The following is a 26,793-nucleotide window of genomic DNA, read 5'->3' as shown; positions in this document are numbered from 1 at the left end:
TACTAATGCCTAAGAGATGACCGTGGAGACAATACGGAGTCAGTGCACCAAGTTGACTGGACTTTGCCATACCCGGGACGAAAGCTATGGCGAGTTTTCTTCCTACAAGTGATTGGTTGGGATGCTAAACAGGTGTTGCCTCTGAGATAATACACAACAAAAAGGAAACAGAGCAACAAGTTCTCTCTCTCTATCTGGCTCTGACCAGTTGGACAAGAGGGAAAGAAGCTTTGGAGATCCAATGAGAAAAAAAGCGGGTCGCGCGATCCTTGTCGCCGTCATGCGATGCTTTCGTGTTCGTCTCGCTCGGGAGCTTCATTTTCAGTTTATTTCTCGCAATCTTCAACCAACGTTTGTCCACCACTGCCCGCCATTGGCCATTTTCTCCATCTTTGACTGGGACGACCTTCTACTTTCTCTGTACACTAGCAGCCCAATGTGCACGAAATTTTGAGATGCCAGCTCTGTAACACCATCAGTGAACTTTGTATCCCTCTCCCACGTCGAGGATTTTTCCTCGTCTGCGGTTTTTTCTCTCCCTGAACAACACCAAGAAAAAAAATAATGAAAGCATTCATACCAAAGATGTCGCGACGACCGGCATCCGACACCTTTACTCGCTTCACCTCGACAACTCCTCATGCCACGACCTTCACCTATCAACCTGCCTCCCGGCCCGGAGCCAGGAACATACCCTCCTCACCATCCCCTTCTGCCTCGTCTTCACAACCTCCCTCGTCCCCCCAACATGGCTCGTCCTCGAAAGAGACGCCAATGGAAAGAGTCGCCCGTCTTCGGGCCGCGCACGAGGCTGCAAAGAGCTCGGCCGGCTCCTCACCCATCGACCGCATAATTTCCAGTGGTCGGGTCATCGCCGACCGCGCCCACCGGCTCACGGCATACGGCCTGATAATCTTCTCCGGCCTCGCAGTCTGCGTCACCGCATACGGCACGATATCGCTCATTGCCCATTCACGAAGACAAAAGCGCGCGTGGGTTGAGAGGGAATTGAACAGGCTGGATGACGCCAGACGGGCGTTCCTCAAGGGGGAGGCGAGCGCGGAACAGCTGCATCTGCTCGAGCAGGAACGTGCAGGGCAGGAGATGGAGGCAGCGAGGATGAAAGAGGCGGAGAGGAAGAAGCAAGAAGGCTACTGGAGCAAGTTGAAGGGGTTTGTGGGTGGTCAGATGGCTAAGGGGACAATGGGGGAGGAAACGGCCGAGGAGAAGAGTCGACGAGAAACCAGTGCGGAATGGAAACACAGGGAGGAAGGCTTGGTTGGAGGCCAAGTACAGCCTACTTCTAAAGGCCTCCCTGTGAGGGAGGCTGTTCAAGTTGCCCCAAGTGGCGTCCAGGGCGTGGGCATCGACTCAAAGGGTCGCCCTGTACCCGCGGACAGAGTCGAATACATCACCAGGAAAGCAGAAGACGAGCCTGCAAGGGACGACAGAACCCTTGCCGCGAGACCAACAACTGTGGGAGGCCCATTGGATGTGATGGCCAGTAACGTGGCTGGTGTTGTTGGAGGGCCTTCGACGGGGCGAGGAAGAAGCTGGTTAAGTTGGATTAGAGGCAGCAACAGCGAATCGTAAGGCACATGAAAACGGGGGTTTGGGTTTCGAAGGAATTGATCTCTGGTATCGGAGGGCATCCCAGGCATGTCATTTGTACAGCTATTTGAAGACGGCCGCGCACCCTTGCGTAGAAAGAGCCGCGCAAAACTCTCAAATCGAAAATTCCCAGTTTCAAACAAGCAATCCGCCAAAACATGCTGCCTGTAAACCACACGTGGGTTTATATAATCTCCCACCGCTGTTGGCCATGCCAACGAGCGAACGCCCTGTAACCTGGCACCCTCCAAGATGTGATAGTCATGCTTCTCATTTAATCTTTGTTCTCATTGCTCATCAAAATCGTCATGCAACCACGAGCAGGCCAAAGCTGTTACGCAAACTGCTCCTTGGTTTCAAGTCCATATAATGTGACTGTAATGACCAGGTACTTTCTGAATGCACTTTTCGCAATCATTGAGATAACCCATATGAAGCCTTGCCGACCTCGTTCGTCCTATAGGGCTCGAATTGTCGTCCATTCCGTATTTTCCGGCAGGAAAATGCACCTCAGTGGGGGGTTCGTCCTCCATCACCATTGCGGCGTCCATATCGTGGTCTTCGACAGGACTGGGGAGGCCGTCTCGAGTGATCCACGACTCCTGTTCAATCATCGGGCTGAGATTGGTGCGTAGCGGTGGGAAATGATGGCGTGGAACGTTAGGGAGATCACTGACGCGATTGTCGAAATGACCGCTGATGGGCGTTGGCACTCTTTCTCGAGCAAATGTATCCATGGCACTAAGGAAATCGGATCCGCGCTCAGGAGCCACGATATCGTTCGATCGAGCGCGTCGTATCCTCGGCTGGGAGGCCGGAGGAGCCATTTGCAGATCCATCTCGACATCAATCGGATCGCTGAATTGAGCCTTGGCCGACAACGTGCTATTTTGGATTGCCTTATTCGGGTCATTCTTGGTGACCGGCCACTGGTCTTCTGCTCCGTTGAAAGATTGGCTGGAAGTTTCATCTTCATCCGAGGTGTCTACCGGAGTCGGAGGTTGCTGGTAGATGGAAGTGAAGAGAGGGTAAGAGCCGCCAGGAACTGAAACATGTGGCCGCGAAGGCGACAAGCGGAAGGGTAGACATTGTGTCGGGGTGGGCCGTCTTTTGGGGTTGCGAACCATGAAGCCACCATCGTCCTCTAGATTATTTGATGGTCGTTTCCGCTTGCAGGAGGGTGTTGGATTGTTGAAATGGAACGTAGAAGCGTGGACATCGGCCATGGCAGAGGGATCAGCGGTGGTCGGGTGATTGGGACTCAAACCGCACATGGAGCTTTGACAGAGCGAGGAGCGATTGTGGTGTGATTAGAGGGGTGTTTTTATGTTTCCAGCGTAGAGATCGAAGTCATAGCCCCGTGTGCAAGGAGAGTCGATCAAACCGTGGCAGTGTCGTGTGGTGGACGTCTTTGAGTAGGTGAAACAAAGACAATTTGAACGAGGGCCAACCAGAGCGCGCGCCTGGGCTTGGAGGCGAATGGCCGGGGTTCAGATGGAAGGGTGTTCGGGAAGTCAGCGTTCCGTACGAGTGAGATCTGTGGGATTTTTGTATAAGGGGGCGGCTGAGTGTTAAGAAGGGAGATGGTAAGATGGTCGAATATAATGACTTGTACAGAGTAATGTGGAAGAGATACTCATGATGGGGGGAAGAAGGGGAGTTTGTCGGTCTGTGTGTCGCGTTTGTGGGGGGAAGTTGGTTGTGGCCATAGGGAGAATGAGTGAAAGGGGAAGCCACGAACAAGCCACCAGAGCCTCCCTGGCACTACGTCATCATCCATCTGATTGTTTTAGTACTATCACCACCGTTTGCGTGGCGCCTCCCTCGTGCCTCGTGGCGGCGATTCAAGCCATTCCGCGTTTACTTAATTTAGACTAGTGCCCTAAGTGTGCGGAATAATGGAAAAATCATTTATCCGATGGGAGCTGCAGCGAGTCACACCGCCTCCAGTTCTTTTTTTTCACTTTGGCTGCCCCTCCACTTAACTGCGCCCAATTTTTTTTCTGAGTCGAGGCCAGTCCTCGCCGCACGTCGCCCTCGTGAATCATACCATTGACTGGGGTGACTATGCTTCCGCTCACACAATAGCTATACCTTACCCTCTTCTTTTTTTCTTTCTTTCTTACACTCCTCTTTCACCCCTACGACTTCACCTATTTTCTGTCCCTTCGTCCTGTGACATCTCGCCTGCTCATCTCATCCAATAGCCAATTCCACACAGCCTTCCTCACAATGCCCTCCGCCGATACTGCAGCTTCTGCCGCCGGCGAGGACGTTCGAGTCCTTGGCTATGACCCTCTTATTCCCCCTGCCCTCCTGCAAGCCGAGGTTCCTGCATCACAAGCATCAGTCGAGACTGTTGCCAAAGGTCGCCGAGAATGCAAAGAAATCATACACCAGCGGGATGACAGACTTCTTGTCATGGTCGGACCCTGTTCCATCCATGACCCTGCAACAGCTCTTGAATACGCCGGTCGGCTGAAAGAGCTTGCGGAAAAGCTGTCGTCGGATCTATGTATCATTATGCGTGCCTACCTAGAAAAACCCCGGACCACAGTGGGCTGGAAAGGTCTCATCAACGATCCTGACATTGATGAGTCGTACAAAATAAACAAAGGCCTTCGCGTCTCGAGACAGCTCTACGCTGACCTTACCTCAATGGGCATGCCTATTGCGAGCGAAATGCTCGACACAATCTCGCCGCAATTTCTGGCTGACCTGATTTCCCTGGGTGCCATTGGCGCCCGAACAACCGAGTCTCAACTTCACAGAGAACTCGCCTCGGGTTTGTCCTTCCCAATGGGGTTCAAGAATGGAACAGACGGGTCACTCTCTGTGGCCATCGATGCCGTAGGAGCTGCCGCCGCGAAACACCACTTCATGGGTGTCACCAAGCAAGGCTTGGCTGCCATCACAAAAACAGCCGGCAATGAAGACGGCTTTGTGATTCTCCGTGGCGGCTCAAAGGGCACAAACTACGATGCGGAGTCGGTGAAGGCAGCTCGCGCAGCTTTGAAGTCCAAGGGCCAGCGAGAAGTCATGATGATTGATTGCTCGCACGGCAACTCCAAGAAGAACCATAGGAACCAACCTTTGGTCGCTCAAGCCATCGGTGACCAGCTGAGACAGGGTGAAGATGCAATCGTGGCGGTCATGATTGAGTCTAACATCAATGAGGGCAACCAGAAGGTACCTCCTGAGGGTGGTCTCGATAGCCTGCAAAAGGGGGTCAGTATCACGGACGCTTGTATCAACTGGGAAACAACAGTGGAGGTTTTGGAGCAATTGGCCGAGGCGGTGCGGACAAGGAGACAAGTTAAACACACCCAACAGAATGGGACGAATGGTGTCACCAATGGATACCACTAGATCTCGCAGACGGAGCAAACGATGTGCCCTTTCTGCCAGCAGCGCACGAGCATGTCTTCCCGACCAGGCAGATACCGAAAACGATCCAACATGTGGACACCGAGCTATTTTTGTCTCAGAAAATATGCATCCGGCTCTTTTATTTACGGGCGTTGTTCAAGGTTGTCACGATTGGGTGCATGTCATCTGGAAAAGCATGAGCCGAACTCGACATTACCAAGTAGACCATCGCGCAAAGTGGATTACAGAAGGTCCAAAAAAGGCAAGCCAGGACCAGAAATCAAAAAAGACAAAAGCGGAAAAGAAAAATGCATGCGAGAAACCATTTGACTTGCTGATATTTCAAGGTGGCGTGGCGAGCAGGTAAAATCGAGGCATGGAGTTTTTCTTTGGTCCTGTTTGGTATGGATGCAAATACCGAGCTGAGTACCTCGTACCTGACGCCCAAATAAATGCTTTATTGTAGGCTTCAGTAATGACACTGCCATTGATTGAATTGACTGATTCAATCCGATTGATTTCTACACACATACTACTCTGTACCTCGTACATAATAACACTCTGCTCCATTCCGATTTAGACTTCTGCACCTGTATTAATATGTACAGGGTATTTATTTCCATTTAGCGTTAGCGTTAGTCTCCTCGTATACCTCGTATACCTTATCCCTCGTCCAACTGCACCGTGATGCACGCACATTTGCCGCCGTATTCCATGTCGCTTTTGTACGGATTCAGAAAATTTTGCAAGAGGGGCGTTTTTTCGACTTCACGCGGTGGTACGTACATATATACCTCCTCAGGTACTGTAGGTACCTACCAACCTACCTAGGTATGTACATATGTACCTATGTACCTATGGAACTAAGGAACCGAGTAACTGAGCAGCAGCTCCTCTGACTGGTATTTTACCAAAGTGCAAGGCCTTTACGTAGGTATTATACTATACTGTGCTGTGCTGTGGTATGCTATGATAGCTTTAACGTTGAACCAGTGTAATGCCGTACCATACCATACAATAAATACTACGCCACGCCATGCATGCGTGCGTGCACGTGTTGCCATACTATACTATGCTATGAAATGCCCATGCTGCTCTATGCCCCCTCCTTCCTATGCGTTACAATCAATTGGTGTCCTCTACCATCCGGCTACAGTTTGTAACTTGGGTGAAGGAAAGCGTAAATACGAGGAAAGTTGATGGACGATCAGCCTCCCCGGGGTTCCGACCGCCACAGATCGACTTTTGCCATTGCCTTTGCGATTCATTTTTCTTCCATCTGCTAATTCCTGGCCAGTCCAGTGTCGTCCTCGTTATAGACAAGGCCGAGACATGCAGGAAGCCAGCATGACCTCTCTGAGCGATATGGATGTGACACAAACGCAGACCCAGACCAAAGCCCGTGGTTCAAAGGCATCCCCTCGTCTCAGGAGAGGCAAATATCTCCCGCACAAACAGGAATTAAGATAGTCCTCCATTTCCAACCCACCCCAATCACCAGAACGAACACCACCCAATATAATGCTGACATAGATTCTCCACATTCGTCGCTTGCAGAATCAAGCGATCCACCTGCTCCGCAACTCCCAATCCACCGATCCCCGCCATGGTCGTCTCGGGTGCTGTGCCTGCAATCGAGACCTGTTTGCCGTGTGGCTGCATATCCACGGCCCCAATCGCGCCATTGGTCAAGTTGTTCATCGCCCCGCCGTTCACGTTCATCAGAGATTCGAGGCCAAGACCGTTGACGTCCGCGCGAAGGGCTGTTGCCATAGCGTATGAGGGTGTACCTGGCGCCGCAGGCTTGAAGTCACGTCCTGTCAATTTCTCCTTGACGCGGGCTAGCACTTGCAAAGCTCGGGCATTTTGTACCTCCTTTGCTTCCTGAGCTGCGGCATTGTTGTCCGTTGTCTTGTCAAGCACACTTCCGCCTACCATCGCTGGATCAAGAACACTGCTGCGACGGTGTCGACGTCCTGGAGGTGCACCAACATGGCTCTGTCCCTGGTTGTTCATCATCGCTGCCGGGTTGTTCGCACTCTCCATAGGACTGCGATCATAGTCTCCTCCCTGTGCACCGGGGGCTTCGATGATGCTTTGCCTCCGTTCGGAGCGGAAGTGTGGTCTGGGCGGAGACTCGCGGGTGTTGAGACGCCAATTAAGCAAGGGATCGTGGATGAAGGCTTCAAGCACTGCCAGAATCGACTCCTTGTTTTCGCGGATGACGCGCATGACGTTCTCGCATGTTATGCGGAACGACCCTTCGATATTGCTGACTTCCATGGCGAAGGTGAGCATCCGCGTCAGCCGGAAGGGGACTCTTTCTGGATATTTTTCGCGATGCATGGCTACTTCAAAACAATCACCAAAGTCGATGTGGATGATCTTGCCAGTGATGCGGTCAAGCATGAGATTTGATGGATGACGATCCCCCAACCCGAGGATATATCCAACCATTGACATGACAGCGAGTGAGCGGGTGTAGTTTGTTCGCCGATCAAGCCAGGCTTCGGAGCTCTTGGACTTCAGCCAAAGCACACGGTACAAATCCTTCCCGGTCGTGTTGTCCATTGCGTACCCGAAAACTTCCACCTTCTGCATGAGTGTGAGGTTGTCGTAGTCAGGAGCCATTTGCAGCATAATTCTGTGCTCAATGTTCAGCAAGATCCGCCTTGACTCGCGGTACTCCTTAACCAAGTTATGAAGAGTATCAGAATTTGGCACCCAGCCCAACAAACCAGAGTTCTGCGACAGCGGTATAGCTGGGAATCGTTGAATGTTGAGATGTCTCTTGAATGATTCGGTGTCGTTGTTCAGAAGGGTGTTGACAAGCCCAAACAGCTGCATCACACGCTCATCTTGTCTGATATCTTCGTGACCCTTGAGGAGGAACGCATACGACACACCATCTGACCCTTTCAGTGTCGTCTTTCTCGGTCGTTGCTTGGAGGGTATCACTGTGAGAACATGGTCGAAGCTAACGATCCGAATAATGGGTTTGCCCGACTGGTAAGTTCCAGGAACTGCAAGGTCGAGATCATGAGCATCCTTTAGTCGAGGGGACACGTATTTGAGATCCAAACTCATCAGCTGGGGAAGTTGCCTCGCGATCTTTCTGAAGACCGCATAGTACAAGTCCCAAGCTTGATTGAGGTCGCCAATTTCCTTCGAGCGTCGGAAAGCGTTACAGAACGCACGCGCCTCCGCAAGGTCGTGGCCAAACGCCTGAGCAAATGACACCTCTCTGAGAGTTTCGGCACCGCGATCAAGGAGCTCGTGGAGTGGAGCCAGAGTGGCAAGCATTCCCTCCACGTCATGATCACCAAAGTACAGGCGAGAGGCTTCCTCCAGGCCTTCATGCCAAAGCTCATGCCACAGCACCGCGACTCTGATGAGTTCATGGCTAACCAGATCTGCTTGCTCAACCAGTCGAGCACTGTGCGTTCTCATGCTATCCATGATTTGAGTTGCTGAGTTGGCTCGTCGCGCGACTGACGACTTCATTGCAACCGTCAACGGATAGACTAGCGCTTGAGGATGCGCTTTACCAACTTCTGCGAGCAGCCTGTGCACAGCCGCTCGCACCCGGGCGTTTGGCTGATTGATTCTAGCGATCAACTGGGGTATAACCTCCAACCAGGTATCAATACTGACGGAAGCAAATCCTTCAATCACCACCTGATTGACTTCACTATGACCGCCATGAGCAAACCACAACGTCAGCAGCCGAAGTGTGTCTTGTAGCGAGCTTGTCTTGGAGAGTGCAATCGAGCGGAAGAAGCCTCCGATGGCAGGAACAACGTGGTTCTGAATCACGTGCTCAGGAAGGTTGCGGACTTTGTCTTGATCGGTATGGGACGCCATCGATGTGACGACTTCGAAATTCGCCAACGCGTAGGCATGCCATGCTTTGTACCATGACTCATTGTATTGCGTCGCCAACTGGTACGAATTGAGGATGTCGCGTACTGGATCTTGAGCTCGTGGACTCGTCCAGTCGCCCCTCAGAAGGTAAGACTGCCATTCTCCCTGTCGGAGGTAGCACTTGGCAAGGAGTTTCGCATACTTCTCCAAGTCCTCGTGTCTTCTCCTTTGAGCTATCGCATCATGTCCGTTCATATCAAGACCATTCATATTGTTCATCCTGTCGTTGTGCATGCCACTGGCCAGAGCAGTGTTGGCTTGTTGATATTCGTCAGCTAGTCGGGTGGTGAAGTCTCGCAAGTATGTCAGAGCTTGTTGTTGGTTTCCTGTGGCCCAAGTGAATTTGAGACGAGCATATGCAACTGGTGGCGGCGCCGCGCCCGGACCAGTAGCAGCAAGATTGCCACTACCTCCTAGAGAGGCCAGGGATCTCTCGGCCAGGCCGATACGCTCCGATTTTCGACAGAGATTTGCGAACTTGATCCATATATCTGGATTTTCTGAAGGGGTGAGAACAAGGGCCCTAACCTTGAGCATTCGTTGCCAAACCTCAACATTGGACTGACACCCGAGAAGTCTCTTATTCCAGAGCACTTTCATGGCGTTTTGCTTTTCGAGGTTGCCTTCGCTTTGCTTGAAGAGAATGATTTCCTCAAGCTCTGCAAGCATCTGTGCCCTGACCACAACACTGTAAGCACGGTTGTAAGATTCACCAATGGTTGCTGCAATCTCTGAGTTGACACCATCTTGTGCCCGGACGATGAAACTGCGGGCTTCTGCAAAATTGTTTCGTTGGATGGCAAGGATAGCACCAAAGAATGCTCGGTCGGGTGAGCTCTCTTTCATGACGCTGATGTAGTTGTCCATCAAGTCCCATTCGCCTCTGCCCCAAGCCGCCGCGGCAGCCAGAGCAGACATGTTCTTGCGGTTCTCCGTTGATGCGCTGTTCCAATGTTCTTGTGCGATCTCAGACAGCATTTTCCACTCGCCCAGGGCATGCAAACACCTCATCTTGCCCATAATCACGTCGAAATTGTCTGGCTCAATCTTCTCGCGCTTCTGATATGCTGCCAACGCTTCCTCCCATCGCTGTAGCTTTTCGAACCATGCCTCCTTCAACTCGACTTCGCCGAAGACTTGTGCTCTTCGAAGAATGCCAATAGCAGCGTCGGACTGTTGGAGTTGGTTGTTGATGCTGATGAGGGCCTCAACACTCTGGCTATTTTGATCCTGCTCAAACTCAAGTTCCTTATAATGGAGTGCTTTGGCAAATGCATGGCATTTGGCGGCGTATCGTCCTAGTGTTCGAAGGTCGATCGCAAGAGATTTGTCGTCGTGTTCCATGAATTCTGCCAAGTTAAGCAAGGTCTGCAAAATATCTGGAGGGATGTTCGGAGAGATTAGAGCCTTCTCAAACGACTGGATAAGTTGTTCTTGGTATTGATCATACAACTCTGTCCAGCACGAGACGAATGCGGAGTTGAAAAGATACTTGGCCAGTGGTTGATAAACACCAGCCAGACTCGCGCAGGCCCGCAGAGCGTGCGACGGAGACTCCTTCAGTAGTTCAACGCTGAAGCGTCGCATCCACTCCTGCCAGTCCTCCTTTGTGGATTTCTGAGAGGTGTCCCAGGCACTCTTTAAATGCTGCTGATTGACGGGAAGCCTCATCGAGGTGATATTGGAGTAGCTTGTGTCTTCGGTCGCTGCTCCATATTGTTCCTCTGGGTAAAAGTCGACCGGCAGAGCTTTACCGGTCTTGAAATTCTCTATCAGTTTCTGGAACCTCTCAGAGTTGATCTGGCCCGCCTTTGTAGACCGTTCGATGAGAGGCAAGTAGTGCACAAAATCCTGTCCAAGATGATATATCAGTGCGCAGATGCAGTCTAGCGCAGCGGATTTCAGTGACCGTTCCGAGGAGTTTGTCACGACTTTCTCAGGAGAAGACAATATCTTTGCCAACGGGTGGATCATGAGGGACGCAAAGTCCGTCACATTGACATTTCGAGACAGTTTCCCCAATGTATCAATTGCTGCCCTGCGGGCATTAGGAGGTGCCGCGGGGTTTTCGAAAATGCCAACAATTGCCGGTACAATCATGTGCATGTACTCCTCTCCACTAGAGCCGAAGACAAGAAATGTGTGCAGGATGCGGATGGAAGACTCTCTCCTCAGATCTGTGTCGTTTTCGATCACGCCCAGCATGAGCGGCAACAGTCCTGCCAGGTATCGGCGGAATTCGCCTTCCAAAGACTTGGAGATTGCCTCGATCAAGGATAAAATCGTGGATTGGACCTGTCTTGATACGTTCCAGAATTCCCGTATGACCTCGATGATATCGTGCAAATAAGCACGGATATGCTGACGGACAATGTTGACAAGAACCGCAAGTTGGTTGAAATACGACTCCAGGCGAGGAGGAGGGGAGCTGCGAATGACGCCGAGAAACCCGGGTATGATTTGACCCAGGAATGGCACGCACTTCATGCCAATTGTCTTGAAAATTGTCACAACCGCATCGATCACGGCACTGTGATACTGAACGAGTGTATGATCGGCCAGGATGGTTTGCATGAGTGTATTGATCACGACCGTAGGGTAAAATTCCTCGTTCGATGGCGTCAAGCCTTGCATGATCAAAGCAACATCAGACACTGGCTGTGTCTCTGTCTTGCTTTGTTTCTCTGCCACCGATTCACTGAGCTGCTGATATTTGTAGGGATCCAAGGCACCCAAGACACCGACTAGTTTGATAGCATCTGTTCTTAGCTCTTCGTGCGCTTCTGTTTTGATTATGTTGATGAGAATTCCAAGAAGTTCGGGATAATCCAGGTAGGGATCAATCACATATTGGGAATTGATTGCGAGGGCTCGTAGGGTCATCATGGCTGCTTCGCGTTTCTCGTGTGAGCCGAGATCTTGCAGCGCATCGATGATGATGGGCATGAGCTCTGGAATATGTTGAGCCATTTCCTCTCCACCAACAGAAGTGAGATCTCCAAGGGCCTTAATGGTTGTCGAAGCGACCCCTGGGTTCGTATCGGTCGCTTTAGGTAGAAGAGCAGAAACCATGGCTTCCACGTAAGTCCTCACGAGAGAAGTAGCATTCGAGACAAACAAGCTGATCAGACGGGCGCACTCCTCCTTTTGCTTTGCTGTATTAGAGTAGCCGAGACCAGTGAGCAGATTGACCAAAAGTTTTCGTAGAGGCGGAAACACATAAGCCGGGTTGACTGTCGTCAACCTGCCAATGATTTCGATGGCTGCCTCACGAACAGGGAAGACCTCGTCGTTTACGGCCAAGAACAGACAGCGGATGTTTTCTGGCCGGGCCAAATGCTTGTCGAACTTTCGATCCAGGGCTCGAAGGACAGTCACTCGTATGTCGGCGTCGGGATCACCAACTGCAACAGTCAAGAGTTTATCCACTACCTCACCAACGACCTGGATAGCATTGTTGCTGGTCTGATGAAGGATAGGGTCCTGCATGAACAGCTGGCAGCAAGTGAGTGCAGCTGCACGTCGAATGTCCGGGTTGTCATTAGTTGCGTAGCGAAGTGTGACGTCCCTGACGAACTCGTTAAGTATGTGACCTGAGAAGTCGAACTTTCCCAAGGTCTTGAGAGCTAGCGTAATCTCATAAGGGCTGTGTTCGGCGGGCATGCCTCCATAGTCCTTTGCAAATGACGGCAGGGGCGGCGAAGAATTTGGTGGGCAGCCCAGAGGTCTGTAAGGAGTTCGCACCAGTATCAGACTCAGAAGATCTAGCAATTTGTCCTGGATGGTCGCCCGAATTGGTGGGATGTGGTGCGCCATATCCTCAAGAGCCTGTTCCATGGGTTCGGTAAGACCACAAGCGAAGATCGGATCTAGGAGAGCCTCCATATACTTGCTAAGTGTCTGGCCGACCGCTCCTGCAAGCATGCTGATACACTTGAACATCGGGCCCTCATCAACTGCCGCTCGATTCTTGGTCTTTGCACTCAGCGATTCCCGGATGTAGAGAATGATGCCATCAAGATATTGGGCAATGGCACTACCGACGGCATCGGCAATCTGGCCAATGGCGATAAATGCTTGGTTGCGTTCCTTCTCCCGCTTGAGCTGTGCTTGGAGGTAGATCATGAACTTGTGCAAGTAGTTGTTGATGAACTCGAGAGGGGCGTACTCGGCCAGGACTGGAATGATCTGTACAATCTGGGTACGAATCCTGGGGTCGCGGTGGTCCTTCAGCCGGAGCACAGTTTCGCAGGCGTTTCTGTAGAAGTCGTGCATGAACATATTCCCTTGTTGAAGCAGTTCATTCAAGATCAAGAGAGAACCGAGCGTCTCATCAACAGAGGTGTTTGGACGGAAGCCCTCGAGGGTCTTGGAGTATATTTTGGCAAACCAATGATTTTGAAACTGCGTGTCTCTTGCAACCATGACACCAAAGCATGCGCTGACAGACTGGGCGGCGATCCGGCGGATGAGGTCTTTAGGGTCTCGCAGGGCATTCCAGATCAGCTCGAAAATCTGGGGGATGAAGCCGTATACAAGGGTTGGGGAGTTTTTGGCCAGCTCGCGGATGAGAAGCACGGCTGCCAGTTTGCGGCTTTCTTGTTTGCTTTCTGGCTGTAACCATTCAAAGGCCGAAGTCATCTCGGCTTCGACAAGCTCTGCTGTGTATGCCCCCCCAGGTCGAGCCAGGTGGCCCAGCGCCCGACTGGCCGCATCCAACACACTGTAGTCATTGCTCTTCAACGCTGCCCGCAAGTAATTGGAGTATTTTGAAGCCTTCTGGGCAGGATCTATTGCCTCGCAGTCTATAAGTCGGTCCAGGGCCAGGACTCCTCCGACTTTATCACTCGGGTCTGGTGCCTGCACAATGAGGTTGCTGATGCGGGTGGTCACTCTGTCGTAGAATGCGCTGAATCGTTCGGGGGACCATTCTATGAAAAACAGGTCAGTAAATCAAGAGGCGAGACCGGGAATGAGACTGACCTCTCGAGAGCAGTGTGATCAAGTCACGCAGCTCTGCTGCAGCCTTGCTTTTGATTTCGTCATTCTTGCTTCGTAGATCAACGAAGATGCGTTCGCTGGGGTCTGGAACGGGACCTTGCGACGACGCCATAGTGCAGGAACATGGTCCGCAGGATGACCTCTGGACGCGATGTTGCGGATGGAGATGCTAATGTGTGTCCGCTGTGAGGTGTTGTCGAGGACGAAATGTTGGCCTATTCCATGCTTCGAGTGACTTTTTGCTCTGCTCTACATGAGGGGAGGCAGGAATTCCCATGTCGATGTTCCGCCGCTGAACATGCATGCGGAGACTAGTGAAAGTCAGGCTGGCAGGGTGCCTGCGCTTGTGCTTGGCGGCGGAGCAGCGGGTGAGTGACCCAGAGTGCCAGAATAGTCCCCAACCAGGTACAGTAGGCGTGGTATGGCCCCCTAAGCCCCCTATTAAACTCGTTGAAGCGGTTTCTTGGGTGCAGACAGGCCTAGAATAACCTACCACATCAACCCAGAAGAGCCCAGATGCTTAACTTCCCCTATCCTCTCTAGGTACCGCTGTCTCGCCCTCTACGTATCTATTTTGGGTAGCACTGTAGTCGTTCTCGTATGTAAAAAGGCAGACAACGCCTTACCGGTCTCTACTTTCCTGTCGACCCAACCGGGCGGTGTAGTGCAACTCGTCGTTCGATATGTCTTGCTCCATGTTCATTGCATATCAAGAGAACTTCTTTCGACACTCTCTGTTTCTTTCATTTGCTACCCAAGCCTTGTTCAGAAGGCCGATAATATATAGGAGATCGGTATTCAACGAGAGGTTGAGCAACAGAAGGAGTCATTCACGACCAGTCTTGGAATCAATTGCAGCCCCTCCTCAGCCACCCATCAGCGACCACCGAAGTTACTCTGTCAGCCTTGCACCTCGCCCCCCATGACTGCCTCCAAGAGTACCAAGTACCATCCTCAAAATCATGAGACCATGCAGCACCAGGACACCGATGCCAATATATTGGTCTGCCACCGGGGTTTCCTCTCCGCCATAGTGCATAAAGCACTTTGACAATGAGAAAAGGGGCGGCAGGGCAGAGCTGAAGAGCACTGATAGGCACCACTTGCGTGGCAAAAGCCGCCTTGCACTTGAGGGGACCTTGAACCAGTTGGCGTCTGGTCTCTCGTGCCGTGGAGCTTGGGGTGTCACGCGTTTTCCTCCTCTCAGTAGGTTGATTCTTGGTTAGTAGGTTCGGTAGTGGACGCTATACAAGCCCCTGATACTGTTCCAATCCTCCCTCGGAACGCGCGAATGGCTACCCCTTCACAGCACAGGTGATCACGCAGGAGCCAAGGACTAGAAAGGAAAAGATAGAGAAGATCATCCATGGTCTTCATGACACCTCGTGCCCGATCTAACTCAGGAGGCACCAGCCGTTGTAGGATAACAACAGTCTATAAACTTGTCAGCAGTCTCTGAATCCATGGTTTATGTTAGTATGGAAGGAAGAAACCATTGCTGGCATTTTTCAAGTGGGTGCGATTCGAGGCAGGAACTCTGAGACGCAGAGCTCTGAAGGCACTGTCACTGTCAATATGCAACATCAGTTGTCAGACAACTTGCAATCTTCGAGACACGGTCCGAATCCAATGGTGCCAGCTTGTGATAGATAACTCGTAAGAGTGATTCGACTGACAAATGCTCTTGATATCACTGGACCTTGGCCGCTGCGATCTTGGCCGCTGCGGCTTCCCGTATCTGGAGGTCATTATCCATCTCTTGTGGTGTTTTGTAGCCTCCAATCTTCAAAGCATCAATGAGACTAATAGTATTCCGTATCGATGGCGCGAGGTCGGGTCGCAAGTCTTTAAGGCGCTTCGCTCGTCTTTCACCTTTACCTAGCTTCTTAGTTGGTGCAGGTATTCTCTCCACGGAGCCGCCAGATTCGTCCGTCTGATCCTAGAACACGTCAAGCTTCCTGCTCTGCAAAACAGGACCTATCAACGTACGTTCCGTCTACCATGCGTGTGGACAACTGCCGGTCGATGAGACACCCTAGACGAGTATCCTCCATTCTTCACAACAGATCTTGTATCATCGGGCGATGAAAAAAGATCAAGCAGTTTCTTTCGTTGCGACTCGTAAGACGTGAAGTTGCCACCAATGAGACATTCCAAAAAGCTCCCCTGGGGAGCTCGTGGATCTCGTCTTTCGTACGCGCAGAGTCGATTCATAAGCGCCTTGTATGCCTCGGAAAAACATTTGAAGATCTTATCGATTTCTTTGGTTCCACCTGAGATGTTGTTGTCCGCGCGATGTGGATCAATGATAGTAAGTCGTCTTGATTCTCTTTCATCGAATCGAGGTCGGTGAGATGCCTGGAATTCTTTGTTAGTAGGAACGAAACAGGACGGGCGAAACTACCTTGTGCAGATATCCGGGCGGATCGAGTCGGATAGCCACCTCATCCTTGTCGAACAGGTTTCCGTAGTAGTTGAAAAACTGCAGGAGGACGTCGCCAAGGTTGATAGGCCGCCTAGGAGTTGGGAAATGCTGGAGCAGGCTGGTGACCAAGCAGATAGTTGAAAAGCCACCCAAACCACCGGTTGAAACATCATTCAACCCTCGTATCATCAAATACTGCTTCACCACTGACACGATCATTGGCATAACCGGATATTCCTGCTTCCACTTGTGGAATGTGTCAATAGCAACAACACCGGTGTCATTGTCGAAAGAGAGGTCAATCTTGAGGCCGCTGACTCTATCCACGAACTTGATGATGGGTACTTTGGCCCTGGGGATAGGTACCACGAGTCCTTCGGCGATGTTCCTTGTCCTGAGAAATCTGGCACAGTCGTAGACGAGTCGCCTCGAATCGTCTTGAGAGAATCGGCCAGGTCTGAAGTTGCGAGTGAGGTAGACCAGGTCCATATCTCCGGTGGGCAAGTACAAGCCGGCAGCATAAGACCCGAAGGCTCTCAGTTCCCCATATGTGAAACTTTGTAAGATGGTATTCAAGCGTCGAAAGACATCGCCACGGACATCCTCCTCATGAGGTTTCGGTTTGACCCAGTCGTAGAAGTCAATGATCTCTTTGTGGAAACTGTGCCGGTTAGTTGCGAAGTGGAAAATATGCGTGCTCACTTACGCGACTAAAGGAATGTCACTAGGCGGATGAGAGGCCAGCCACGGCGTTGTGTCGACCCCGGGTGTAGCTCTCCACTCTTCCTGCACATGTCGATCGGCATAAATTTGGTTGTCAGACCGTGGCAGCGGTACTTCTTCACCCAGAGAGGCTCCTCGCTTTCTCTTGCCTATAACAGTGGTCTTGATCTCTCCTCGAGGGGCCGATGCCTTGGACGCCAGTGGAAGTTCTGAGCGAGGTGCCGGAGATTCCGACTTTTCACCTGGAGTTTGTTCTTCGCTATCAAAGGAGATGAAGTCGTGGGCTAGGTTGACGTTTACGAGACTACGGGTGCCGTCGATGCGAGCTTTCCGGATGAGTTTGACGACATCAATGCGTTTAGCAGGTGCCTCTGTCTGAGGAGGGAGCGAGGTGTATGGATCAGGATTTGACCATTTTGGCGGCGCAAGCATGGCAGTAGATTCGGGTCCATTTACTCGGGCACGTTTGTTCGCTCGCCGATCCACCTCTTCGTCTTCGTCGGATTGCGCCATTTCCTCTTCTTCACTATCAGTGAGTTCGTCAACGTTGCGAAACTTGGACTTGGAGGTCGAGTTGGGATCTTCGAGGGAGGGATCTGTCGAGTCGTCATGGCGAAGTCTCAGCAAAGGCCTGTCTGCCGCTGTCTTACGAAAAGCCGGCGGAGGTCTGCGAGCTTGGTCTCGTCGGGGCTGCGACCGCGCACCATGATACTCAGATCTTGAGCGATAGCCAGAGGGTGCCGGCGGATCTCTGTCGCGTGAGTTGAGCGAGCCTTGGAAGTAGTACATGCCGCTGCCGCTGTTCGCTGGAGGTCGAGGCGGGGGCGGAGGGTCATAGCGACGGGGCCGGTAAGAATCGCTATCTCGATAAGGCCGATGATCGTCACTAGAAGGGCGATACGAGTCCATGACTCAGGAACTGAGACTTCTGTGGTGAGATACTTGAGAAGAGAAGTTAGTTGGTGAAGGCAAAGTGAGTTCTCACAGTACCCATTCCGATCGTGTTGGTCGCATTGCGCGGTGGAAAAATATTTATTGCGCACCCGAATGGGGAAAGTGCGCCGATCACAACCCGAATTTCATTCCGCAGCTGCGCCAGGGGACGAAGCGAGAGAAGCACAGATGCCTGGATGCTTAGTCCTTTCCCACGTTTCACACTCTCCTTCATTAGTGGCGTGGCTGATGCTCTTTGTGTCCTTCATGTCCATTAGACCCGGCAGGCAACAACATCTTTGCGCCTGTGAAGTTGCTGTCCGGTACCAAATGAATTCACTGTGGACACTACCGAGTGTTTTTGTTGCACCAATCGTTGGTCCCCAAAGGATCACTACAATCAGAATCATACCGTAAGCCTTTGCTGGATGGCATTGCCCTAGGAAAAGAGGAGGCATTACTCGACAGAAAATGGACGTTCAGTCCTATCGAATAACAATAGCTTTAAGGCCCAATCGCAATATTGCCGGATTGTTAGAATCCCTTCACTTCTGCTCGTCATGTTCACGATAATTGTCCTCAAATCGCTCTAGCCTCCGAGACTCTTTGTTTTACGATCGCTGTTATCTCTAGCCAGCAGCTATCCACACACGCGTTGCCATTCCCTGTCTCGTATTCTCAGAAACCCCATGGCATTGTGTCAATTACAAACCTTGCAGTCGGCGAAAAGCCAACAAGGAGAAAACCCAGCAGATCTATCTATGCCTAAATGACCTTTTGTGGCTCATGCTAGTTGACAAGATTATTGCCCCCAAGGATTCAGCGAACTGCATGGCCCCCCACCTGATTTTCTCTTTCCTCATGGCTCTTCTCGGCGCGGGGAGAGTCGCCACCAACCCTGTCGTCGATCCATCTCACGAGTATGTCCAGCTGGACCTTGCATTCCTTCCTTTGGCTTCCTGGAGAACTGGGATCAAACATTGACGACTAAGGGGCAACCACCAAGGCCACGGCGATGATGATGACTCTTGGGCCAGTAGATCTTGGTGCAGGCGAAGTTGGACGCGCGACAATCCCTCGAAGAATCGAGCTCTCAGAGTACTGGAGCCGGACATCCTCCGTCTCCCAATGTATGGCCAAATCAACCCCACCACTGCAGGTTAGACTAGCCTGCATCCGACAGCCTTTTGCAGCGTGTGGGGATCTTCACACATTCTCTTCCTCTAATGTCACCACGAGAGGCTTCCTTCATGCTTTTCGGTTACCACAAGGATTTACACTGGCTCTTTATCAGGTAATGTACGCTATCCGCAGCAGATTTTCGTGGACGGACCGTCACTGTCTTGGGCAGGATGGACATGTTCTACCCACAACAGGGATTGAGGTATCGAGTACACCTCCAATGAAAACAAGCAATATACCGTCTGGATGATGGCTCGTTCGTGGCAGTGGTCTCCTGACTGGACCACCCCCAGCGTATGCTAGATGTACGGGAGACAACACTTCATTGCAAGACCCAACTACTCCAGGCTAGAATGGTGGTGGTTTTCTGGGAAGTGTATCCTTTTAGCTGCTATTGCAAGCTTCAACACTAAACTCATATTCTCTGGTCGTCGAGCTTGGCGCAGTTCGGGAGACGCAGCTGATTGGAACTGAATGGCGGATCCCACCCTGTGGCCGTTTGCCATGCGAGTGTACGATGCGACAATGGGCAAGCCCTGGGGGGCTTCAAAGCGGTCGGACCCCCGCCGATCCCGGTCAGTCGTACACCATTTTGTATAGGTCCTCTACTGAAGAGAAGGTTGGGCTTGCTCGGCCCCCCCCTGCGTGGTTAGACAACAGAGTCTGCGATGGTGGATGACAGTCCGCACTACCCGTGGGAGACAAGTGAAAGTTCTCCCAAGCAGTTTCGAACCCTAAATCACGACAGAATGGCAGCAAGGGCAAGGTACAGCTACATACCGACCGCAGGGTTGCTATGTTAATGTCAACCACTATTGCCAACAACCCGGGCCGGCACGCTAACAAGAGGCGGCACCATGACGGTAGTGCTCCCTCCAAATACTCAAACATACAAATGGTAACGCGTCGAATCTTGTGCGAGCGCCGCCAGCCAAGGCAACTACATGGGCCACGCCATACTCACAAACACTATGCTATCCAAAGGCACGACGCCTGCTCTCTTTATCTTTCCAATGCCGCCGTATCCTACACCTCAAGGGGGGGATGAGGTATGTCAGGGCTTCTTGCTTTCAGACTTCACGAGGCTAGACTGGATGAAGCATCCCGTGTGACTACCCTGCAGCTCCAAGGACAGTTCGGCTTTGTTGCGGCGGTTGCAAAGGCCAAATGAGTCCGGGTTTTCCGAGCCTCTGCATAAACCTCGTATTCATTTCTCATTTTGGTCGAGCTTCGGGACTGAGTGTACACCCTCCGACACGAATGGGAAGTAAACTTTCAGACGGAGACTGGACTTGGTGCGATATCCACTATGGCCGCCGCTACAGGTGACACAGAACTGAGAAGACCACGCACCCGGTACCTTGCTTGTGGATGGAGCCAGCCTATTCCCGTCGAGCTTAGCTGGAAAGTCGAAGCCAGCAACTTAATGTGGACCTTTAAAACCAGCCCGAGCCACAAACACTTTCATCCGCCCATGTGGACCGTTTCAGAAGACTTGCGACTCCGAGGACAACGATTGAGGGAGGCCCGTTTCGGAAAACGACTGACAACAAGAGCGTCTGAAGATAAAACAAGAAAATGCAAGTCAGTTCTCTAGGACTAGGACACTCGCCCAGCGAGTACCACGGAAAGTTTCTGTACAAGTGCAAATGCCGGTAGCGGGTATGTAAGAGGTACGTGCCCAACATCCACGAAAGTAAGCCATTTGGGTCAAACTTTCCCCCTCCTTCACAAAGAAGGAAAAAAAAAAATAGGGCGCTTTTTGGGAGTTTTGTGTTTCTCCCTCTCCACAGCAATTCAACTGCATCGATGATGGGCCGGGTATTACAATCGAAAGGCCTTCTTGGGGGGGACCAAGGGCCTTGGTCAACCCCCCCAACTCAGTCCACCACAAGATTTTTGGGTCAAAAAGCAAGTGGCCAGGCTCGAAAAGAAAAAAGCTACCCCCCCTCCCTTGCGACCACTCCAAGATGTTCAAACTCCACTGCTGATAACCCCGGAGACATGGGCTCTTTTAGGATGACCGTTGAACGACGGCGAGTGCCGAGTGAGAACGGGACGGGAAGCGTATTCGCCTTTTTTCTCTGAGGGGAGGGGTGATCATTGGGCGGGCCAACCTCTTGATCACAACTTCGGAGTACGAGTCAGCAAGGGTAAATGTATCTGACCGAGTGATTGACTGATTGATGGTTTGTTTGTTTGCTTGATGGTTTGTTCTCTTTCCAGGGTGTTTATTTTTAATGTGTTGACTGGGTTCATGCTTGTTCTTCCGACCCTGTCAGTACCTACAGCACATTTGGAACCTCGTTCGAAGTAAAATACGAGTAGTAAGTACTCGACATCCCGAGGACGCCTCGGCCTTGTTATTGTTTTGGGCGTTTCGGGAAAAAGAGAGACGATACACGTCGTGGACTTCGAAGTACAATACTTGCAATTTTCAGGGTATCATGCGTGCACGTTAATGTCCGCGCGCGGGAAGGAGTAGAGACAGACTCTTAAAGAGTAGACGTGAGTTGTGTGTGTGTGATGTGGCTGGCTGGCCAATTCCCTTTAATCTATTACTTTTCTTTCTTTTTTGATGCCTAAGAAGAAAAAAAACATTGTATCTGGGCTCGATAGGCGTGGTGAATAATAGCCTAGAGCACGACGCCAGTTCTTTGGTGGCTGGTATAGTAAACCTCGTATGGCTTTCTCTTTCTCCATCTCTCTCCCCCTCGTTCTTTTTCTATATGCAACACCTCCACGAGTGAAAAGAGTTGTGAAAATGTCGTACTGCACCTTGGTATTAAACATGATCTTGACCATTTGCAGATGTGTTCGAGCCCTTTGACACGACAGAATAGAATACAGCTTTGCCACCGGAAAAGGCAAATGGTGGATAGAGTGGAGAGGGACAGAGTCGACAGTTTGGTCTTGTCATACGCTCAATCATGAAGTCGGAGGATCGTACTGAAGGGTCATCTCCCTGGCCTGCACGTCGACTCGATAGCTTTGTACACGGACACCTTGGTTGTATGTCCAGAATTTGAAAGTCCGAAAAGACCATGTCGAAGCAGCCGACTCGTTTGAACCCAGCGTCTGACAGATAGCCCGAGTTTTGGATCATTCGCTTTTTTGGGTCCATCGTCTCGTCTCGTCTTGTTGGCGCATCGGAGTATTTGCTGTTCGTGCAGGACTCCTAGCAAGCCTCGCATATTGCTTTCATGGTCTTCGCGTGACGTCGATATGAGCTCGCGTGGCTCTTCGTTTCAGAGACCCCCTCCTTCTTGCACGGCTCCTGATATGCTCCCTTTTACCGCATCCGCAAAGTTCATGTTGGTGGGACTGAAGCTGGGGTTGCTTCCGCGGTCACTGATGGGTCCGCTGGTGTCACTTTGTGGACTGAATTGGCCGTCACTGCCCATTGATTTTGCAACCGACTGAGTCCGAAGATCTAGCTTCTCGAAGATGGCCTTCAAATCTCGGACGCTGGCAACAGACTCCATGCTGGTGATCGTGTCACTTGCGTGCCTTTCCGTTACCACTTTGCGGATCTCCTTTAACATGGGAATGTTCCCTTCGTCGTTGGGTAGCCACCAATTTTCCACAGCCTCGTTTTCGCCAACCTCGTCGCGCGTGAGACCCCACATCTGAGCCATCTTTTCTCGAAACGATGGGGGGAAGATGTAGCCCTGTCTTTCCACTGCGGCGAACTTTTTTCTCACCCACATGACGTGTCTAGCGTCTTTCTTGAGGAAAACTGAAGCAAGACCCAGAGGTGCATGGGCTCCCAAGATAGATCCATTGGGGGCGTCCGGCCACCGCTCCATAGCCTCATAAATTCGACATTGTTCCAGACTTATCTGCTCGAGTTCAGGAGGCATGGGTTGCTGAAGCATCATTGCAGTCTGGTATCTCTGCAACAGTTCAATGCTGTACCAGTCGATCCACATAAAGTTCAGCGGCCAGAGAGCGTCTTTGAAGAGACCTCCTGGTACATAAGGATTCACAATGTCGTCTTCGGCCAAAGGTCGACTCTTCTCCACCGGAAATTCTTGGACCCGGTAGTATTCGTCGTTGAACAACTCAATCTGGCGTTTCATGGCCTCGACTCTGCCAACGATCTCGCTGTTTTCTGCGCAAAACGTTTCCACGCTGATTTCTCGCTTGGCAAACTTGGCGAATAAGGCAGCCATGTCCATGCCGATCAGTCGATTTGATGACACGAAATACGCCATGGTATTCTCGATATCGACGTCGATCTCTGGGTCACTCTCGACTTGACCGTGGTACCACGCCGCATTTGCCTCGAACCATTGACGGTCCAGTCGTGTCTCGTTGCCCGCCATGAGACCCACAATGACATCCAAACGAGCGGTCCAGCTGAAGATCCGTCTCCCTAGATCCGTCTCCATCATCGTGCCGGGTGTATAAAGATCACGCACCATAGTCAGGGCTGCGCGATGATGTCCCACCAGGTTTACCCAGTCGCCAATGTATTCTTCAAATGTCGCCAATTGCAAGACCGTCAGCAGCGTGGCTTCGGTGACCTTTGTGTGCTTTTCTAACGATTTCCTAAGCATCGATAGCGATCTGCTGTGGTACCCTAGGAAATGCGACAACTTGGGTTCAGGCTGCTTCAATTCGTAGTGGTATGCCGCAAAGCCCACGGCAGCATATAAAAGTGGCTCATAAGTCAAAGCAAGGTCGATAAATTCTGCATGCACAAAGTCCGTAGGGTCGAGTTTGAAGAAGTAGTGATAAAAGGTCAAGTATTCCTGCTGGAACTGTAGATACTTCTGGAGATCCGGTTTCAAGGACTTTATCTTTGCCTGTCGCGCTTGCATTTCTGCAGAATTGCCAAGTGTGCGCAGTGACGATGCTGGTGTATCGTCTCTTGAGCGATTATCCGATACGTCGCTCGATTGTGGACTGGTTTGATCTTTGACGCCAGATGATACCTCCGACGCATTCTTGGCTTTTGTGCTTCGTGTCACGGATTGGCCGCTGTCACTTCGCAGTGGTGGTGGGCGTGTCATTGCCGGGGACGGTGGAGATTCGTCTTCCTCGCTTTCGTCTTTTATTGTGGGCAGCCCAGCCATGCTCTCGTCTTTGATCTCATTCTTCGCAGCCTGGTCCTTGGTTCCACGACCGTCGCCATGCTTGGATCGCTTCGATGACGAGGTCGTCTGAGGAAACTCGCAATCACGATTACCCTTCTTGCACCCTGAGTTAGGAGTCAGTAACAGATTTTGTAGCAATTGAAAGAATCACATACTGTCACAGACAGGTCTCGTCTCGTCGCACTTGATCAAGGATTAGTGAGGGAGTATTAAACAGGGCAATGTTCGGGATTGTACCTTCACTCTCCTGCTGCGGCAGGTAAAGCAACCACTGCGAGTTCGACGATGTTTGACAGCGGAAGAGTCCATGCTATTGGGGGGTGCTGCTCCACGACGACCACCGAGAAGACTTGCCTGCCTGTCGTAAAGTTGCTCAGTGGTGGTGGGATTGTACCAGAAGGCAACACCGTCGAAATGAGTTGGTGGTCCGGACAGCCGGGGGTATGCTGTGTTGAAAGCGCCATCGTAGATCGGATAGGTTGTGTCCAGTATATTAGGGATTGGCATACTCATGCCGTGGTCGTAGGGGCCGCTCATGCCTCGATGCGCAGTCGCACAATTCCAAATGGCTGACTGTGACACAGGACAAAAGGTATTTCGCCAACAGATAGAAACAAATACTTGTTGTCGTCCTCGTGCACTTTCTCACAGAATGCCGTGCCCCTGGATAAACCTGCTGGTCACCAATACTTCTGAGAGAGCCAACCACTACTTTGTGGTACGGAGAATCGCTTGCTGAGACCGAAGGCTCCTTGTTGGACGACCGAGGAATGACGATACCGGCAATCGTTTCTGTCGAGCTCGGTGTAACAACGATTGATATTCCATACGCTTGTCTCAGTCCAACTACCAGCGCTTGCCGTCCAAATCCACCAGATCTCTAGCGATCAACAGCCGGCGGGAAGGCTTCAGGCGCAGAGTAAAAGGCGTGGGAGACGGGAGACTTCAGTTCAGGCCACAAATTGACAATGATTTAGGGTTGGTTTGGTGGGAAAAATTGCAAAGGCGTGATGTGACATCTAAGTGCCGTATCAGATAGGCCAGTCGGACCGAAGGAAAATCCAGGCAGGTCTCGTTGAGTCTCGCCGCAAGATATTATCGCGCTGGGACAACTGCCTCAATTCTGTGGGTTGTGATTTGAGCAGAGTAGAATGAGGCAAATTTGGCCTGCCAGGTAAGTTTTCAGAGTTCGCAAATGCCAACCAAAGCCGGCTATGACGCCGGGACCAACGATAATCAGATGATCAATCAGGCCGTTGAAGCATTTCTCTGAATGAGGGGAAATGATGTGATATGGATTTACATCCGGGCTTGAAATGGGAAGGGAAGTGCGCGGTACAAAATGAAAATGAAGCTGTATCTAGCCACGGGCACAGATTGCTATTGTACCACCCAGCTTGGTGTTGTCCAGAAATGAAGAGGTCAAGACTCGAAGGTTCGAAGTTGGAAGGGGACCCCTCCTGGCTCTGTTAGGCCCCATGCCCAAAAAGTAGCGAATGATTGCAAAAGCGCTATACCGCGACGGTGGATGTCGGGCAGGGGACAGGGGTCCTGCTGCTTGCTCTAAGCACACTTTCAGGTGGTGGGCAAGTACTGTAGTAGTGTCGTCAGACGTGAACTCAGACCCAGGACTTGACTGGGGTTGTCTGAGGGCGATCCCGAGCGTCGATCAATGGGTGGCCCACGGGGCGTCCAGAATCGACCATAAGCTCCAGGGCCCTGGACTTAGGGGCCCTAAAAAGAGTCCACACGCCATGCACTCGAAGGCTGGTGTGAACGGCGGAATCGGAAATTTCTGGGATTCGGCACAAACCACCCAAGCCTCCAGAGAGTGTAAGAGAGCCGCAGCGCAGAAGATCGGGGTGATCTGGGAGGCACAGCACGGCATCATTCGAAGAGCGTTCACCTAGTGGCAGGGCATAGTTTGTCGAACCTAGGATCTGATCTGAGAACAACGCGAACCCTAGGAGCAGGTAAGCGTACGAGTACTCGGTAGACATCTAACAGTATCGATATCCAGGGGTTGCTGGCATCCGATACAGATTATCTGGTCGTACCGGTAGTAACTTTTTGCCCAAACTTCGTGCTAGGAGACCAGGTTTGAGGGAACCTGGCTCTGACAAACCAGGCGAGTGAGATATCTCATGGGTCGGAACTCGAATCATAGCGGCAGAGGTAAATTGGCCTGCACCGAATTCGGCCTGTTCATGCTGCCCGGCGGAAATATCGGTGCCACGGTGAGCGTTTGCCTCGTACGGGGTACATGACCCATCAGTTTCCTTGTCTGGGATAATGGACCACAACCAGGGGCGCGATCATGTCGACCGAGAGCGTGAACCCCCCACAAAAGTCTCTAGAGGCATCTGGCCCCAAGAGCTCTTCTACTCGTCCTGATCTTGGTTGTGACCTAGAATATAACAACGATCATGAACCAGGGTATGTAACACCATCAACCGTGCTTTTGGTGTAAGTCGTTGTTACTGTATACGTGCTCGCGCAGAACACAGATTTCTGGTATCTGTT

The 26,793-nt window shown here is 51.5% G+C and overlaps 6 protein-coding genes across 6 annotated transcripts; 2 read left to right on the top strand and 4 right to left on the bottom strand.

Moving 5' to 3' along the window:
* Positions 1–585: 585 nt before the first annotated feature.
* Positions 586–1,593, top strand: AYO21_01789 (hypothetical protein; the record flags this gene model as incomplete). Its single annotated transcript, XM_022651771.1, has 1 exon — positions 586–1,593. The coding sequence occupies one exon, from the start codon at positions 586–588 to the stop codon at positions 1,591–1,593; it is 1,008 nt and encodes a 335-aa protein (XP_022515889.1).
* A 352-nt stretch (positions 1,594–1,945) lies between these two features.
* On the bottom strand, positions 1,946–2,837 carry AYO21_01788 (hypothetical protein; the record flags this gene model as incomplete). The annotated part of the gene is made up of 2 exons (XM_022651770.1): positions 1,946–2,068; positions 2,121–2,837. 2 exons carry the CDS (start codon positions 2,835–2,837, stop codon positions 1,946–1,948), a joined length of 840 nt encoding a protein of 279 aa, XP_022515888.1.
* A 1,006-nt stretch (positions 2,838–3,843) lies between these two features.
* AYO21_01787 (hypothetical protein) lies at positions 3,844–4,980 on the top strand (the record flags this gene model as incomplete). The annotated part of the gene is made up of 1 exon (XM_022651769.1): positions 3,844–4,980. The coding sequence occupies one exon, from the start codon at positions 3,844–3,846 to the stop codon at positions 4,978–4,980; it is 1,137 nt and encodes a 378-aa protein (XP_022515887.1).
* Positions 4,981–6,474: 1,494 nt separating this feature from the next.
* AYO21_01786 (hypothetical protein) lies at positions 6,475–14,017 on the bottom strand (the record flags this gene model as incomplete). Its single annotated transcript, XM_022651768.1, has 2 exons — positions 6,475–13,835; positions 13,888–14,017. The coding sequence occupies 2 exons, from the start codon at positions 14,015–14,017 to the stop codon at positions 6,475–6,477; spliced, it is 7,491 nt and encodes a 2,496-aa protein (XP_022515886.1).
* Positions 14,018–15,595: 1,578 nt separating this feature from the next.
* Positions 15,596–17,962, bottom strand: AYO21_01785 (hypothetical protein; the record flags this gene model as incomplete). The annotated part of the gene is made up of 4 exons (XM_022651767.1): positions 15,596–15,844; positions 15,895–16,263; positions 16,310–16,991; positions 17,037–17,962. The coding sequence occupies 4 exons, from the start codon at positions 17,960–17,962 to the stop codon at positions 15,596–15,598; spliced, it is 2,226 nt and encodes a 741-aa protein (XP_022515885.1).
* A 4,454-nt stretch (positions 17,963–22,416) lies between these two features.
* AYO21_01784 (hypothetical protein) lies at positions 22,417–24,807 on the bottom strand (the record flags this gene model as incomplete). Its single annotated transcript, XM_022651766.1, has 3 exons — positions 22,417–24,374; positions 24,426–24,453; positions 24,508–24,807. 3 exons carry the CDS (start codon positions 24,805–24,807, stop codon positions 22,417–22,419), a joined length of 2,286 nt encoding a protein of 761 aa, XP_022515884.1.
* Between the last annotated feature and the right edge of the window lie 1,986 nt (positions 24,808–26,793).

This window comes from Fonsecaea monophora (genome assembly GCF_001642475.1).
Source record: "Fonsecaea monophora strain CBS 269.37 chromosome Unknown Scaff7, whole genome shotgun sequence".
In the NCBI taxonomy this organism is placed as follows: domain Eukaryota; kingdom Fungi; phylum Ascomycota; class Eurotiomycetes; order Chaetothyriales; family Herpotrichiellaceae; genus Fonsecaea; species Fonsecaea monophora.
This window is presented reverse-complemented; position numbering and strand designations above follow the sequence as displayed.